Here is a 16,487-nt window from a genome sequence, read left to right as displayed (position 1 = left end):
CTATTTAATATGCTTAGATGTTTGGGAGTCCAAAATCTAAAAACGCAAATTTTAAAAAAAGAAATAGGAACCATTTGCAATTACATATTTATTGGAAAATATTGCCTAACTATTAACGTATGGGCCTTGAACGGACACTGACTAACAGAACCTAACATCGTTAGTCTCCAGTCATCGGAAAAATGTTTGTGGCCAGAAAACTCAACATTTTCATCCCAAACCTCTTTGTAACCTTATTACAGATCTTTAAGAACTTTTTTTAGTAAAAGCCCCAATTATTGAGGTCGCCAGAAAACTCTTTTTCGCCGGGAAACTTCTTTTTGCCGGAAAACTCTACATTTTCGTCCTAAACCTCTTTGTAACCTAGATTGGGCCTTTAGTCCAGCCAAAAACGTTTTTTTTTTCCGACGACTGGAGACTAAAGACGTTAGAGTTCTGTTAGTCAGGGTCCATTGTAGACAAATATGTTAATAGTTGGGATTGTCAATGGTTATTTTTGAAGCTAAAACTGTTGGCGGTCAACGGCAAATAGTTGGGATTATTAAAATCTAATATTCCTATATTTTCTAGATAGCTGTTGGTAACGGCAATGACTTGAAACAAGTTAAAGTTGAAATAATGAAATGGGTAGTATTTTTGTTCGGGTTAAAACCCGTCTATTATAGTTGTGAGTTGTCTACTTCTTATAGTTAGTAAATAGCAATTATGAGAAGAGTTAAAACCTCTATACAGACCAATCATATTATAATAAAGCCATTCTTCGAGTCATTCATTCGTTTTATTTAATTGCAAGTTATGCTTCAAGCCAATATAATATTTACTTGCTATTTTGTATATTTTATAAAGCAAGAATGAGTAATGGACAAGGATCGATATGGAATAATCCGGGAGGTGATCAAAGAGGTTGCTGCATGCTAGATTTTATCGGTCCTTGATGGTGATAGAATGTGATTGGTCAAATGCTTGAAGATCGCGTATACTCATTTGTGTTGAAACGCTTTAGGTTCTCATATGAGAAAGGCTCACTTTAAAGAATGCTCTGTAACAGGCATACCACTCGTCAAGAGTTGAGGCCACATCAATGACCCTCTCATCATGAGTCCATGATAAAACAAAACCAATGACCCACATCAACAAGCAGAACAAAATAGCTGGTCGAGAGTGCTGCACATAGTGCCTGTCTGAGATTATGTGTTGTGGGTTAACTAAACTAATTACCACATCACTGTCATGTCATTGTCACATAAGAACTTGACCATTAACTAAATACCCGTTAACTATGTGTTGTGGGTTAGAAAAAAAAAGGTGACATGTGATTGGTTATCCATGGGCCCCACCATCATTCCCATTAACATAGTTAATGGGTTAACAAAAGAGGCGTAGCTTAGTGTAAAGTGAGGGTGCATAATAAAACCCTTCAAACCCAAAACGGTAACAGTAAGGCCGAAGGGTGTGGAGGCGCCACCCTCCGCCAACTCATCATCTATAGCGCCCCGGGGCGCTATACCTCTACGCCCTCGGATGGGGGGGGGGGCTATAGGAGGGGCTCCATCATGGTTTTTTTTTGAACGTCCAACATAAGAATCGCCGGGTACTCCGTACGCGGCACCCATTGGCCGAAAGGTAGCCCGCGGCAGCCCAACCTGCACGCACGGAGCCCCTAGCCCACCATGCCACCAGTTCCGGGGAAAACCCGACCCTGCACCCGCCCGAGGGCACGACAATGCAGAGCTGGTAAAACCCGGGTGGATCAGGAATCGAACTTGAGACCTTTCAGTCAAAAGTCTTCCCTCATTTCCATAACCACTAAGCTATAAGCCCAGGGTTGGGGCTCCATCATGGTAACAAGGGAGAAGGGCTTTATCAGGTGGGGCCCACTTGATTTAAACTAATGAAATCTTTTTTTTTAATTTTGTTTAATTAGGGGCTTCATCCACACCATGCAAATTAAAGTGGGCTCCATGGCTGAGGTGGATCCTATGTGGCGCTTACGTGGCCTGATAAAGGCCCCTAGGGGGCTCCAACCACACCCTCCAGCCTAATCAGTGAGACCCAATGACGCTTATTATGGAAAAAAAAGGGTATAAACGTTACAAATTTTAAAACCATAATTTAATGTTAATATTCATTTTTTTTTGGTAAACATGATAAATATATATCATGCAAATTCAAAAACGATCTGCTACTTGAAATTACAATAACACAAATAATCGCTTTTAAATTTCCAAACAGACTCCATGGAAGAATTTTCTATTGCTAAAAAAATCAAAAACAAATTTTTTTTTTCAAATGTTTTTTCCAACAAATATGTAGTTGTATTTGTACTAGCCCTTCAATATTTTTTTTGCTGTAGCATATACTTGATTTACTTACTATGTGTTGATGGAACCATGTCGTTGCATCGCAACAACTGGTTCACTACATCTCGAGCACCGAAATGATGTTGTTGCAGCACACCGTGTTCTAAGACAATAGTAACAATACCTGACAAAATAAAAACAAAAATAAAATATGAATAAAACAAATTTTAACCTTAAAATATAAAACAAATTTTAACCTTAAAATATACAAATTTCTTGAAGAGTTAATTACTGTTTTTGTCCCTGTGGTTTGTCAAAAATCACTATTTCAGTCCATTAATTTAAGATTTGCGATTTCAGTCCCTGTAGTTTCGCTTTCGTAACCATTTCAGTCCACCTCGTAACCATTTCAGTCCCTGTATTTAACAGAATAATGGATTGAAATGGTTACAAAAGTGAAACCACAGGGACTGAAATAGTTATGAAAGTGAAACCATAGGGACTGAAATTGCAATTTTTAAACTAATGGACTGAAATAGTGATTTTTGACAAACCACGGGGACGAAAACAGTAATTAACTCTTTCTTGAAAATTGTTTTAGGTATCAATTAAGGCTTTAATCGACATTTGACGTAACTTTCAAAGTGGTAATTCATCTTTCGTATGGTCGGATGGGTATGAGAGTAAATGGGTTTTGGTTGAAATGGACTATTTTATTGGTTCGGGTCTCGTTGACCCGTAACCACTTTTGTCCCTTTCTTATGTTTTATACAAGCAATGTCAATTTCGGCAGACTCACTTATAACGGGTCGATTTGTTTATTTGTCAGTTATCATATTCACCCTATGAAAACATCAAAAGTATCGTATATCGTTGTTTACTCGTTCAATATTAAACATAATTAAATAAATTAGTTACTTAGAACAATCTATTCCAAGGAATACAGCAATAGGAAAAAATGGTGTTACTGTTAATCATCTTAGATTTTATTTATTTACTATGTTAGTAAATATAATATTTTCCTTTCAAAAAAGATGAGTAAAATGCCATTTTCGACCCTGAGGTTTGGTCAGTTTTGTGATTTTCGTCCAAAGGTTTGGTTTTCCGCATCTGAATAAAAAAGGTTTGAAATCTTGTCATTTTCATCCTGTTCGTTAACTCCATCCGTTTTTCTCCGTTAAGTCAGAGGTATTTCCGTCTTTTTTGTTAACTTAAAGGGCAATTCGAACCACTGGGTCTTGGCCCAGTGGCCACCGACATCCTCGCTAACTCTCTCGGGGACCCTCACACGGAGAGGTCTTGGGTTCGATCCCACTCGAGTATGACAAGAGGATATTTACCGCCAGGGATCTTTGTCGGGTAGTGAACCGGGAGGAGAGATCCCCTCCGCGGCTAAGGATACCGTGCACCTATCCTTTTTAAAGGGCAATTCGGTCTTTCTCCCTTTATGTACAAGCATTTAGCATAATGTACAAGTATTCAAAAGACTGAATTGCCCTTTAAGTTAACAAAAAAGACGAAAATACCCCTAATTTAATGGAGACAATGGATGGATTTAACGAGCCGGATGAAAATGGCAAGATTTCAAACCTTTTGGATCCAGATGTGGAAGAACAAACCTTTGGACGAAAATCGCAAAACTCGCCAAACCTCAAGGACGAAAATCGCATTTTACTCAATATGATATTATGAAATTAAAAATGATATACATATTAAATTGCTGTAATTTGACGAATATTTACCTGTGCTGACATGGAAGAGCTACATATCCGATGGTCGGATTAATGTGACAAATGGGGCATTGGGTTTCATCCCCGGTGGAACCTGAAGATTTATCCTTTGAAAACGGACGAAAAATACTTTTAATTGAAGCCGAATTAAGAATAGGAAGCAGTAACAGCAACATTTCCTGTAAAAGTCAAAATGATCAACTACGCGAAATTAGAGCTCATATCGAACACAGTCAGCCTTGTGATATTTACCATTCTACCCCATGCATTTTCATGGAACAACAAAACATGATGAATAGAATTCGATGATCCACTTTACTAGATATGAAAAAATGGGAGGGTTGGGTTGATCTTGAACACTTTCATCCTATATTTTTTGGTTTTTATTTTTAAAGAGTGAATTTCAAGGATTGTCCTTTATCTTTATACTCATTTTCAGGCGCTTTCCTTTATGTTCAAAATTGACGAGTTTTGTCCTTTATGTTTTCATATCATACACGTTTTGTCCTTTAGGCCTAACCCAGTTAGTTTTTTCAGTTAAATTTGGTCATATGCTTTGCACATGAGGGCATTTTTGTCAATTCAAAGGTAAGTTCAACGGCAGATTTAACATACGACCAAATTTAACTGAAAAAACTAACTGGGTTAGGCCTAAAGGACAAAACGTGTATGATATGAAAACATAAAGGACAAAACTCGTCAATTTTGAACATAAAGGACAGCGCCTGAAAATGGGTATAAAGAAAAAGGACAATCCTTGAAATTCACTCTATTTTTAAACGAATAAAGTACACGGATGGTCCCTGTGGTTAACCAAAATTTTGGATTTGGTCTCTAGCTTTTCAAAAGTACACGGATGGTCCCTAAGGTTTGCACTTTGTAACCCGTTTAGTCCCCAACTAACAAATCTAAAGGTTTCAGCTGGTCCAAGTTAGGGACTAAATGCGTTACAAAGTACAAACCAAAGGGACCATCCATGTACGTTTGTCAAAGGTTGAGGACTAAATTCGTTACAAAATGCAAACCATTGAGACCATCCGTGTACGTTAGGGACCAAATCCAAAATTTTGGTCAACCACAGGGACCATGCGTGTACTTTACTCTTTTAAAAAAATCAGTGTCAAATATAATTTACAAAGGTTATATCATTTCACTAACACTTTTAACTTTTATAAAGAAATAGATTTAAAAATTTAATGTGTCAAAATGATTAAAAAAACAACACAATCAATTTGACACATTCATCCAAAGAGTTAATGTGAATGCAAGAGAGTCAAATTTATTCATATAAAAGTCAAATGAGAGTAAATATTACCGAAAATTCATTCCAAACTAACTGACGATTCATGTACTCGAAGCTAACAGCGCGGTTCATATGAGGGCTCCCGTAAACAAGTCTGGCTCGTAGAGCTCTCTCAATCAGATTCCTATATCTGTGATTATAATTAAAATAATAACCAACTGTTAATATCTAGATTCAAATATTTTGAACTGATTGAAACTGGTGCTTCGATCAATGTATGCAAAAGGGTCAAAAAAGGTGTCGGTTATTATTCGTAAGAACAATGAAAAACTCCCACACTATAACAAGAACCTTAATTCGATTTAATGGTAGTTTTCAGTTTGTAGTAACTAAAAATAATAAATCAGCATAATTATCCAAAGAGTAAAATGTCATTTTCGTTCCTGACTCCTGAGGTTTGGCTAGTTTGGCGACTTTAGTCCAAAGGTTTAGTTTTCCGCATCTGGATCCAAAAGGTTTGAAATCTTGCCATTTTCATACAGCTCATTAACTTCATCCATTTTTCTCCGTTAAGTCAGGGTATTTTCGTCTTTTTTGTTAATTTAAAGGGCAATTTGGTCTTTTTCACTTTATGTACAATCATTTAGCCTAATGTCCAAGTATTCAAAATACCCTTACTAAATAAAAAAGACGAAAATACCCCTGACTTAACGGAGAAAAATGGATAGAGTTAACGAGTCGGATAAAAATGGCAAGATTTCAAACCTTTTGGATCCAGATGCGGAAAAACAAACCTTTGGACAAAAGTCGCAAAACTGACCAAACCTCAGGGACGAAAATGGCATTTACTCTTATCCAAATAAGAATAGCTCGGAGAGCTTATAGCATACCTCCCGGTGTATAGAAATATAAGCAAATTGGTGAAAGATGCAGCTTTATAAAACCCTTCAATGCGTTGTATTATATACCAAGCTCTATTAGCCACAGACCTCTGTCCATGAAAACAAATGGGTGAGAGAACATAATAGAGGTAGGAAATATGAAATATGAAAATTCAATTCTGATTCCAGCATAGGCCTGTAAACGAACCAAAGTTCATGAATTGTTCGAGAACTTGTTCGGCGGGAAGTACATGAACACAATTTTTCGTTCATTTAATTAAACGAACAAACGAACATAAATACACGTTTTGTTTGTTCATTTATGTTCGTGAACGTCCATTAGTGTTCGTTCATTTATGTTCGTTTATTTACATTTGTTTATGTTCGTTTCCAATTTAAATACATAAGTAGTTATATATTAATATTAAAACTAAAAGGAACTTTCTAACTACTTAGATAAATATAACTAATCGGTAATTGAGCTTTCTATTAACAAAAGGGGTTTTCCAACATAATTTATCGTTAATTAATCACTAGTTTATATAAAAAGAATTACTTTATGTTCGTTTATGTTTAGTCAATTGTGTTCATTTATGTTTGTTCAATTAATTGCACTAATTTTAACGTTTTTTTTTCATGATTATAACGTTAAAAGCAGGGGACTTTTAATCATGCATCATGTAGTGGCGTTGATAGCCGAAAGACAAGAGGGTACATGCACTAATAGGCCTTTTTGCCGAGAGTTATGCGCCTTATGTCCAAGGCTTGATGCAAAACTAATATGGAGCCGGGGTTCTCATTGGAAGCAGCCTCTCTATTCCTTCGGGGTAGAGGTAAGGCTGCCTACATCTTACCCTCCTTAGACCCTACCTTAGCTTGTTTATTGTTTGTTAAACTATGTTCGTTTAAGTTTGTTTGTTTATGTTCGTGAACTATTCGTTTAGGTTTTAAACGAACGAACATAAACGAACACGAACAGTAAAATGTGTTCGATTATATGTTGGTGTTCGTGTTCGGTTAAAGTTAAATGAACAAACACGAACTTGCCTCTATTCATGTTCGTTCGGTACCAAACACAAGATTTAAATACCTTGAAAATAAATGAGGTACTAAGATTAGAGTTCGACAACGTTCAAATGGAATATCGTATACCTGTTCAGAATCACCCCATCTGCGAAAAGCAGAAAAGGATTGTAGACGGGTCCATATATATTGGCCACCAACTGTGGCAATACAATACCATATCTTTTGAGCCATAGTGAGCCCGGGTCCCTCCAAGCCCGTTCTAACTGGATATTGAAATTAATGAAGATGTAAGCCACATAAGATAAAATTATGTTTGGTCCTAATTTCATAAAAACTGGATAAGGTAATTATAAGCACATATTATAGTTCTTAACTTCTTATATGTTATTTATACAAATACAAAATATTCTTTTAATTCAGTTAGAGCACCAATCAAACCGTATAACTTTGAGCACGAGCTTCCGATAAAGGTATCACTGAACAGTAGTATTGTAGAGGTGGCAATTTCAACCCATTTACTTACAAATGCGTCGATTTTTCTTGTGTTTCATCTCAAATGGGTCAATTTAATACAATTATCCAAAAGAGGAACGGGTCAAACGAGTTGAAAGTCACCCAAAATATATCTTAACGCATAGAATCTCATTAATCATTGTTATGTTATTCTTGTGAAAAGCTTCTTTTCCTAATCTTAATTCATGAATTAAGTATTTATAAAATAACCATAAATAGACAAAAAGAAAATGTTTGCAGGTCAATCTGTCAAAAAATTATGGCTACAAATACAAATCTATAATATGAACAACTAAGTTATAAATTCGAGCTGAACTAACATAGGACCTCTTACCTTTTTCTCTCATCTCAATGGCCCGTTCATCTCTATATCTTAGATTCATGAGAGCATTTCCTGGTGTAGGTTTATCAACCCATATGGAGAACCTCCATATAAGAAACTCAAGGCATGCATCAAGTTCAGCTTCGTATTGAAATAATAATCCTGGCTATTCCCAAAAAGTTAAGAATAGGAGATAGATTAAAGAGCAAATGTCACTATATACTTTTCATAGTTACTCCACCTTGGTCATTTAAACCTTTTTTTAGAGTTAATTACTGTTTTCGTCCCTGTGGTTTGTCAAAAATCACTCTTTCAGTCCATTAGTTTAGAAATTGCGATTTCAGTCCCTGTGGTTTCACTTTCGTAACCATTCGTCCCTGAGGTTTGGCCAGTTGTGCGACTTTCGTCCAAAGGTTTGTTTTTCCGCATCTGGATCCAAAAGGTTTGAAATCTTGCCATTTTCATCCAGCTTATTAGCTCTGTCCATTTTTCTACGTTAAGTCAGGGGTATTTTCATCTTTTTTATTTAGTAAGGTAATTTGGATAATTGTATATTATGCTATATGCTTGTACATATATTGAAAAAGACCAAATTGCCCTTTTAAGTTAACAAAAAAGACGAAAACACCCCTGACTTAACAGAGAAAAATGGATGGAGTTAATGAGCCGGATGAAAATGGCAATATTCTAAACTTTTTGGATACAGGTGCAAAAAACAAACATTTGGACAAAAGTCGCAAAACTAGCCAAATCTCAAGGACAAAAATGGCATTTTACTCTAAATTTAACCACTTTATTTTTATTTTTGTTCTAGTATTCAGACTGTTTTTCAAAAGTTGACCTGCAAACCTGTATCACCAGGTTTACATATGTTGACATGGTGTACCAATTGTGGAAAATAGTTGATAAGACATCCAAATTATACAAAACTGATGATGTGGCATCCCGCCATATTATTATTCAACAGAAACACCATGTCAGCTAATTTACACTATTGGCAAAGCCATGTTAGCATAGTGTCACGATCCGCCTAAATACAGAATTTTTTTCGCGAGTTCCGGAAGACTCCGGAACACTAAAGAAGCATCTAGGGCTGCCCGGAAGTTTCCGGAACAACCTACAAGTTGCTGGAACATCTTGGCACCATCGGAAGACTCTAGATCAGCCAAGAATTCTCTAGAAACACCTTGAAAACACTTGATATTTTGCAAGAAGGCTCTAGAAATCAACTTATAAATATCCAAGATATTATGTGTAGAATTATCTAGATGGAATTCTCTAGAACTAGTAGATAGCATGTATAAATAGGTGGAAGGGATCTCATTTGGAGATCACCCAACATCTTAGCAAGTTACCACACTTGTACTTGTAAACTCTCCTTTGTAAACATCTTGTAATCAATACTAAGTTGTTTCTTTGTAAGCAACACTTGCAATCATCACTTGATTCCCACAAAACCTTATCATCGTTGGGCACAAAAGCTTAACTTAGATCAAGTCTAAGTTGCTACACGTGAGTCAGAAGTTACTCCGTGACAAGTGGTATCAGAGCGGGACGATTCATTCGGGATGGCAACCGAAACAAAGGGAGATGAAAGACGCACAACTACGAAAGAACGAGATGCAACATTTGACAAGCGCATTGGCGACACAGAGGAAGCGGTCACCGGATTGGGCGCGCAACTGGACCATGCATTCCAACGATTACAAACGTTGGAAACTGATTTTGAAGCTTTCAAAGACGACGTCAAGTCTCTCATGGGAGTTTGGCGTCACGAGCTTACGACATTGTTCAAGGAGGAAATGTCGAAGCTACGAAACGAGGTGGAGAATAGTATTCGTGATTGTCATCGAAGCTTCTTCGACCTGGAAGCTAAAGTAAAGGAAAATAAGCAAGTAGTTGTGCATTCAGCCAACACCGATCTCTTCGCTCTTAGGGTGGAGATCCCAAAACCATCTCCGTTCCTTGGCAAAAGAGAAGCACGAGCGGTTGACGACTTCGTATGGGAGATGGAACAATACTTGGGTGGAGTGCAAATCAAGGACGATGCCACCAAAATCAAGACGGCCAGCATGTACCTAAAAGACACGGCAGCACTATGGTGGAGACGTCGATACACGGACATCACCAAAGGTACGTGCACTATTAACACTTGGGCTGAATTTGTCCAAGAACTAAAGAAACAATTCTACCCGGTCAATGCTGAGCATGAAGCTAGGAGCAAACTGAGAAAGCTCAAGCATACCGGAACTCTCAAGGACTATGTCAAAGAATTCACAACACTTGTCCTTGAAATCCCTGATCTGTCGGAAAAGGATTCCCTTTTCTACTTCCTCGACGGGTTACAATATTGGGCTAGAACAGAATTGGATCGTCGCAATGTTCAAGATTTAGCTACTGCCATCGCCGTAGCTGAAAGCTTGATCGATCTTAAGGAAAAATGTCCAACTAAACCCGTAGTCGAAGAACCTGATGACGACATAGGTGGGGGAGCAAAACCAAGTTACACTCGAAGGACGGAAGGTCCAAAACCCCCAAGATATAATAGCAACCAGCCCGCAAGGAGAAGATGCTTCATTTGCGAAGGGTCGCACGATGCACGCGATTGTCCAAAGAAGTCTAAGTTAACAGCCCTTATTAGGACTGAAGATGATGAAGCCGAAGATAGCGAGGAGGCTAGTCTAAGAGCAATGCAACTTCAAGCCCTCAATGCTTTAAGTCTAACCCAAAGGAAGCCGTTAAAAATGGTTCATGACCCCTCAAGAAAAGCCAAGGTTAGTCATTCAAATGGAGAGCCAAAAGGTCTTCGGTTCGTAACTCTTGAGATTAACGGAGAACAAGCAAAAGCCTTAATCGATACCGGAGCCAGTCACAATTTCATTACCCGGGACGAGGCCAAAAGACTTGGTTTGCGGATCACTACCAAAGAAGGACTAATGATGAAGACTGTTGGCGGGGAACCTAAGTCAATCGAAGGCGTAACCTATGATGCCAAAGCCAAGATCAGGACATGGAAGGGCAAAATTACTTTCTCAGTCGTTCCCATGGACGACTACAAAATTGTGCTCGGGTTGGCATTCTTCGATAGGTCCAACGCCATCCCCGATGCATTCCTCAACATCTTGTACCTCATCAAGGACAAGGAGGTTCACACGGCACCCATGGAGACGGATACAAGGCACCAAGGCAAAACCTTATCCGCCATGCAGATCGTGAGAACAAAGCAACAACCACGTAAGCGACACGACGAGGGCGTCGTGAATTTAGGTGGGGGAGAATGTCACGATCCGCCTAAATACAGAATTTTTTTCGCGAGTTCCGGAAGACTCCGGAACACTAAAGAAGCATCTAGGGCTGCCCGGAAGTTTCCGGAACAACCTACAAGTTGCTGGAACATCTTGGCACCATCGGAAGACTCTAGATCAGCCAAGAATTCTCTAGAAACACCTTGAAAACACTTGATATTTTGCAAGAAGGCTCTAGAAATCAACTTATAAATATCCAAGATATTATGTGTAGAATTATCTAGATGGAATTCTCTAGAACTAGTAGATAGCATGTATAAATAGGTGGAAGGGATCTCATTTGGAGATCACCCAACATCTTAGCAAGTTACCACACTTGTACTTGTAAACTCTCCTTTGTAAACATCTTGTAATCAATACTAAGTTGTTTCTTTGTAAGCAACACTTGCAATCATCACTTGATTCCCACAAAACCTTATCATCGTTGGGCACAAAAGCTTAACTTAGATCAAGTCTAAGTTGCTACACGTGAGTCAGAAGTTACTCCGTGACAATAGGTAGGGGCGTAGGGCTGTAAACGAACCGAACGAAGACAAATAAGTCTTTGTCCGTGTTCGTGTTCGTGTTCGTTCATTAAGGAAATCAACATGTTCATGAACACACGTAAACGAATGCAAACAAACACAAACAAATGTTCATGAAGGTAAATAAACACAAACGAACGTTATATATTCATTTAAAAAAACACCATTTTTCATTAGAAAGATTACGAAGAATCCACCAAAAATAAATAAGAACTTAACATAACTATCCGAACATTGTCGACATAATTATCATAAACATAAGTAACACAAATAAGAAGTTATCGAAATGGTCAAATGAGGGATCTTGGCAGAGGAGTATAGTATAACTACGGTTTCAAGTTTTTAAAAACTAAAACCAATTAAATAAAAATATAACATAGAAAAACCTCTAAACGAACGTACACAAATGAACATAAACAAGCAAACATAAATGAACACATTACCGAACGCTCACGAACATAAACGAACGAACCCAACCTCTGTTCATGTTCGTTTGTTTAACTTATCGAACGAAATTTCTTGTTCGTGTTTGTTCATTGAACGTCCGGTTCGTTTACAGCCCTAGGAACAATGGTCTAACTTGGTTAATTTTATAGTGACATTTTGCCCTAAATAACATAAACCAAAACCCGTATTATGTGATATACCTTCATTACAGAGAAAACCTTAACCAATTGCTCTTTCAACATGGCTGACATCTCTACATCAAGCCTTGCTGCATCCACCTGGTTAACTCTGGATATCACAATCGGAATTGCAGCCTGCAAAGAATTTAAAACATGTTATACGTTGTTACATACTATGCATTGGATAACGATTCCCCTTTCTTTTCGTATATAACTGAATCATGATCAACTTAGCATTTGACAGCATAAATTAAATGAACATGATGAATATAGTATTGGACTGCTTACAATAAAAGCAGATTTACATTGTACACCGTTAGTGTTTGGATGAAGAAACGTGTTTATGCTTATCTGCTTATTTTAGGCTGAAAGAAGTTTTCGCTAAGCACTTTGCATCAGGCTTATTTCAAACTGATTACTGCTGGTGGGTTTAAAAAGTACAAATTTATCTTCAGGTTGAACTAACTTGCTTTCAATCTGCTGATTATCTGATTCTCACTTTAAGTTGCAACAATCATTTTGAAACTGCACAACCAAACTCGGCACTGACACGATTACAAGTGAAAACGCAAACTCTCTCCTGGATAGATGGAGTTATAATGTTGGATTTTATGTGGTTGAGTGGTTCTGATTTCTGAACATCGTGTTGTATCCGGTAGGTAACTTAGCATATAACTACTTATTTAGTTCGACGGGAGATGCCTAATTACAACATTTTCAAATGACAGTTTGTCAATCTGGCGAGTTCATTTAGAAACTCCCGTCTCCTTAGCCTAAAACTACAGTGTGAACACAAATAACTACTTATTTAGTTCAGCAGAATATTCCTACTTACAACAGTTTCAAAAGACAGTTTGCTAATCTGGCAAGTTCATTTAGGAACTCCAATCTCCATAGCCTAAAACCACAGTCGTCATCATCATCATCAATTCATCATCATACTCAGTAAATCCCATCAATAGCAAAGCTAAGGTAGGGTCTAAGGAGGGTAAGATGTAGACAGCCTTACCTCTACCCCGTAGGAATAGAGAGGCTGCTTCCAGTGAGACCCCCAGCTCGATAGTAGTTTTGCATCAAGCCTTGGACACAAGGCACATAACACTCAACAATCGGGACAAAGGCCGATTAGTGCATGTACCCTTTTGTCTTTCAGCTATCAACGCCACCACATGATGCATGATTAACCATCCCCCTCTTCTAACGTTATTTTCACGAAATTAGTAAAATAACGTTAGAATTAGTGCACTGTAATCCAGATTTCAAACGCGAAAAGTCACAGAACAGTAACACTTATTAGACCCCCCGTAGTGGGGCGTTTTTTTTTTTAAATTAAAAAAAAAAACGCCGAAACACACCCCCCACCCATTACACCCGGGCGTTTTCCGGCGTGTTCTTTGACAAAATTGATTCCGCCGTTTTTAAAATAACGCTGAAGTGGTCCAACTGAAAATTGCATCTGGCCAATGGGAGTGGTCCAACTGTATGTTTCATTTTCTTATTTTCTTTTTATCCTTTTCTCTATAAAAAAATAATTGTTTAATGATTGGAAGGGGCGTTATTGGGCATTATTCCCACTAAGCCACTTTTACAATAACGCCCAATAATGCCCCCATGTTGACTGGACTGCCACATGGCAGAAAATGCCCCATGATGGGGGCATTATTGATAAAACCACTACGCATGGTCTTATATCATTTCCTAGTTACAACAATTTGCTAATCTGGCGAGTTCATTTAGGAACTCCAATGAATCTCCATAGCCTAAAACTAACTACAATTTAAGCAAGTACACATGAAATCTCAAACTAACAGAACGGTAATTCAAATTTCAAATGCGAAAATCACAGAACAGTAAAACTTATTATATCATTTCCTAATTACAACAATTAGCTAATCTGACGAGTTCATTCAGGAACTCCGATCTCCATAGCCTAAAACTACAATTTGAGCAAGTGATGTAGTGCGTAGTACGATAATGAAGATCAAACACGTTGATTCTGTGAATGCCCGTGTCGTTCTTCCCCAACCCCAAAATTCAACCCAAAGGGCTCGGAATTTGAAGTGAAAAACTGTTTTTCTCAAAATTCAATTCTGATTCATCAAATGATTAGGGCAATACATAAATAGAGACAGAAATTCGAAACGGGCCTAAAAAAGACAACGGGCCAAACACAAGCCCAAAAACAAAATGCCCAAAATACTTGAAAAACATAAAAATGGAAAAAACTAATAGAAATAAGCGTTTTTTCGGCCCGGACGATGACCCAAACCGCCGTAGGCGTTTGCAGCAAGATAGAGCTCGTTCTCCCGTTCGTTTTGACTGGTCACACGCCCCAAACGGACTCCCGTAGCCCAAGTTAGAGCCATTTCAATGAAGCCCCTTTTGTGACGCGATCCTGGGCCTCCAAGTACCGGATGGCCCGCTCTTCCACGCTTGGGCCCGCATCAGCAAGTAAACATGAAATCTCAAACTAACAGAACCGTAATCCAAATTACAAACGCGAAAAGTCACAGAACAGATTGAATAATTTCCTAATTACAACAATTTCAAACGAACTTCACTCACTACAACCTAAAACTACAATTTGAGCTAGTACACATGAAATTTTAACCTAACAAAACTGCAAATCGAATTACAAACAGCAACACTGATTGTATCATTTCCGATGCGAAACAGCATGAAAAACAATTAACTAATAAATTAAACAATAATCAATACCTGAGGAGGAAGTGCGAATGATTGCCAGCGAGGTGATATTCTTTCACATGTAGTAATCCAAGCCGATTCAGCCGGCGGAACACCACCGGACGCCGTCGCCGGTGATGTTGAAGACGACGTTGACGCTAGCGTTTCTCGCATCTTATGAATTTGTGTTCGGATATTTTAAATTTTTATATGAATAATATAAACGAATCGCCGGTGCCGGCGAGATTAGAGACGGTTATCGGGATATTTATGTGATTTGGTTTCGTTCACTGGCGGAGATGGTTTATGGTTTCATGGTGGGAGGTAGCCATTCGAGATAATTTTATTTCAATTTAATTTATTTTTATTTATAGTAGTGGTTGGATTTTTGGAAAAGATGATTCTAGCATAAAGTGTTGACCATGGTTGGTTTTAAAGAATTAATTAATATAAGTACTACTTAATGCTTCACCTACGCTATGTGACGGTAAGCCGAATATTTCTTAGAGGATATTTGTCAACTTTTGAATGATTAAGTGTTGAATTAGTAAGAAGTCTGAATAATTAAGTGTTGAACCAGAGGTCTGAACCATTAAGAGCTAGTATATTGCTTAACCGAGACAAATATCTGATCAATTCAGATTAAAGGATTTAACCATTCAGATTGTTTAAATTTACAATTTTGCCATTGGTTTTGGTTTTTTTTTTCTTCCAGCCAAATTACGATTTTATCATCAGTTCAAATTTATAGTTTTGTCATTGTTTTTTTATAAAATCATGACAGCGTTTTGTTTTAATTGATTGACTCGGTGTAATTTTTATTCGTGTCAAACAACTGTCTGCCACACTCTTATTTGTCCCGAAAAATTACAAATTTCGATCATATATTAAAATTATAGTGTTTCCATCATTAAGCACTAAAACCGACACAAATCTATACAAAATATAGTGTGTTTTTACAAACACATTAGATATCTTTATATAGTGTAAAAACCCGAATTTTCGCATGCTGATCTGCTAACAGGCGCAAGGTTGCGCACCTCACTGACATCTTCTATTTTTTGCGCTTTTAAGCTCCAGTCTTGCATGTAAGCTTCCAATCCTTCATAATGCTTCCCGAAAACCTCCCAATAAGCTCCAAAACCCATCTGTTAAGCTCCGAGTACTTGCAAATCAAATCAAACTCAAAGCAACCATGTTTTATGATAATTAACACTTAAAACCAACTACTTAAACACTTTAAAACATGGTTATTTACCCTTTTATCACTACATTTAATGCCAATGAGCTAACTTCTAAACCATAAAAAGTGTTTTGTAAATTGGTCTATCT

At 37.6% G+C, this 16,487-nt stretch overlaps 1 protein-coding gene across 1 annotated transcript; it reads right to left on the bottom strand.

Moving 5' to 3' along the window:
- Positions 1 to 2,192: 2,192 nt before the first annotated feature.
- On the bottom strand, positions 2,193 to 15,546 carry LOC110935594 (peroxisome biogenesis protein 2). The gene is made up of 8 exons (XM_022177965.2): positions 15,189 to 15,546; positions 12,492 to 12,605; positions 8,028 to 8,181; positions 7,307 to 7,443; positions 6,164 to 6,264; positions 5,346 to 5,463; positions 4,043 to 4,209; positions 2,193 to 2,484 (listed from the first exon to the last, which is right to left on the bottom strand). The coding sequence occupies exons 1-8, from the start codon at positions 15,327 to 15,329 to the stop codon at positions 2,373 to 2,375; spliced, it is 1,044 nt and encodes a 347-aa protein (XP_022033657.1). The 5' UTR covers positions 15,330 to 15,546; the 3' UTR covers positions 2,193 to 2,372.
- Positions 15,547 to 16,487: the final 941 nt, after the last annotated feature.

Source organism: Helianthus annuus, chromosome 4, assembly GCF_002127325.2.
Source record: "Helianthus annuus cultivar XRQ/B chromosome 4, HanXRQr2.0-SUNRISE, whole genome shotgun sequence".
NCBI classification, from domain to species: Eukaryota; Viridiplantae; Streptophyta; class Magnoliopsida; order Asterales; family Asteraceae; genus Helianthus; species Helianthus annuus.
The sequence above is the reverse complement of the archived record's forward strand: the minus strand, read 5'-3'. Positions and strand labels throughout refer to the sequence as shown.

Excerpts from the sequence above, each read along its gene's own strand:
- LOC110935594 (XM_022177965.2), bottom strand. The coding sequence starts at position 15,329 with ATGCGAGAAACGCTAGCGTCAACGTCGTCTTCAACATCACCGGCGACG. Across the intron at positions 12,606-15,188 it reads CATTCGCACTTCCTCCTCAG|GCTGCAATTCCGATTGTGAT; the intron begins GTATTGATTATT and ends AATTCTTTGCAG. Across the intron at positions 8,182-12,491 it reads AGGTTTTCTCTGTAATGAAG|CCAGGATTATTATTTCAATA; the intron begins GTATATCACATA and ends TTTTGGGAATAG.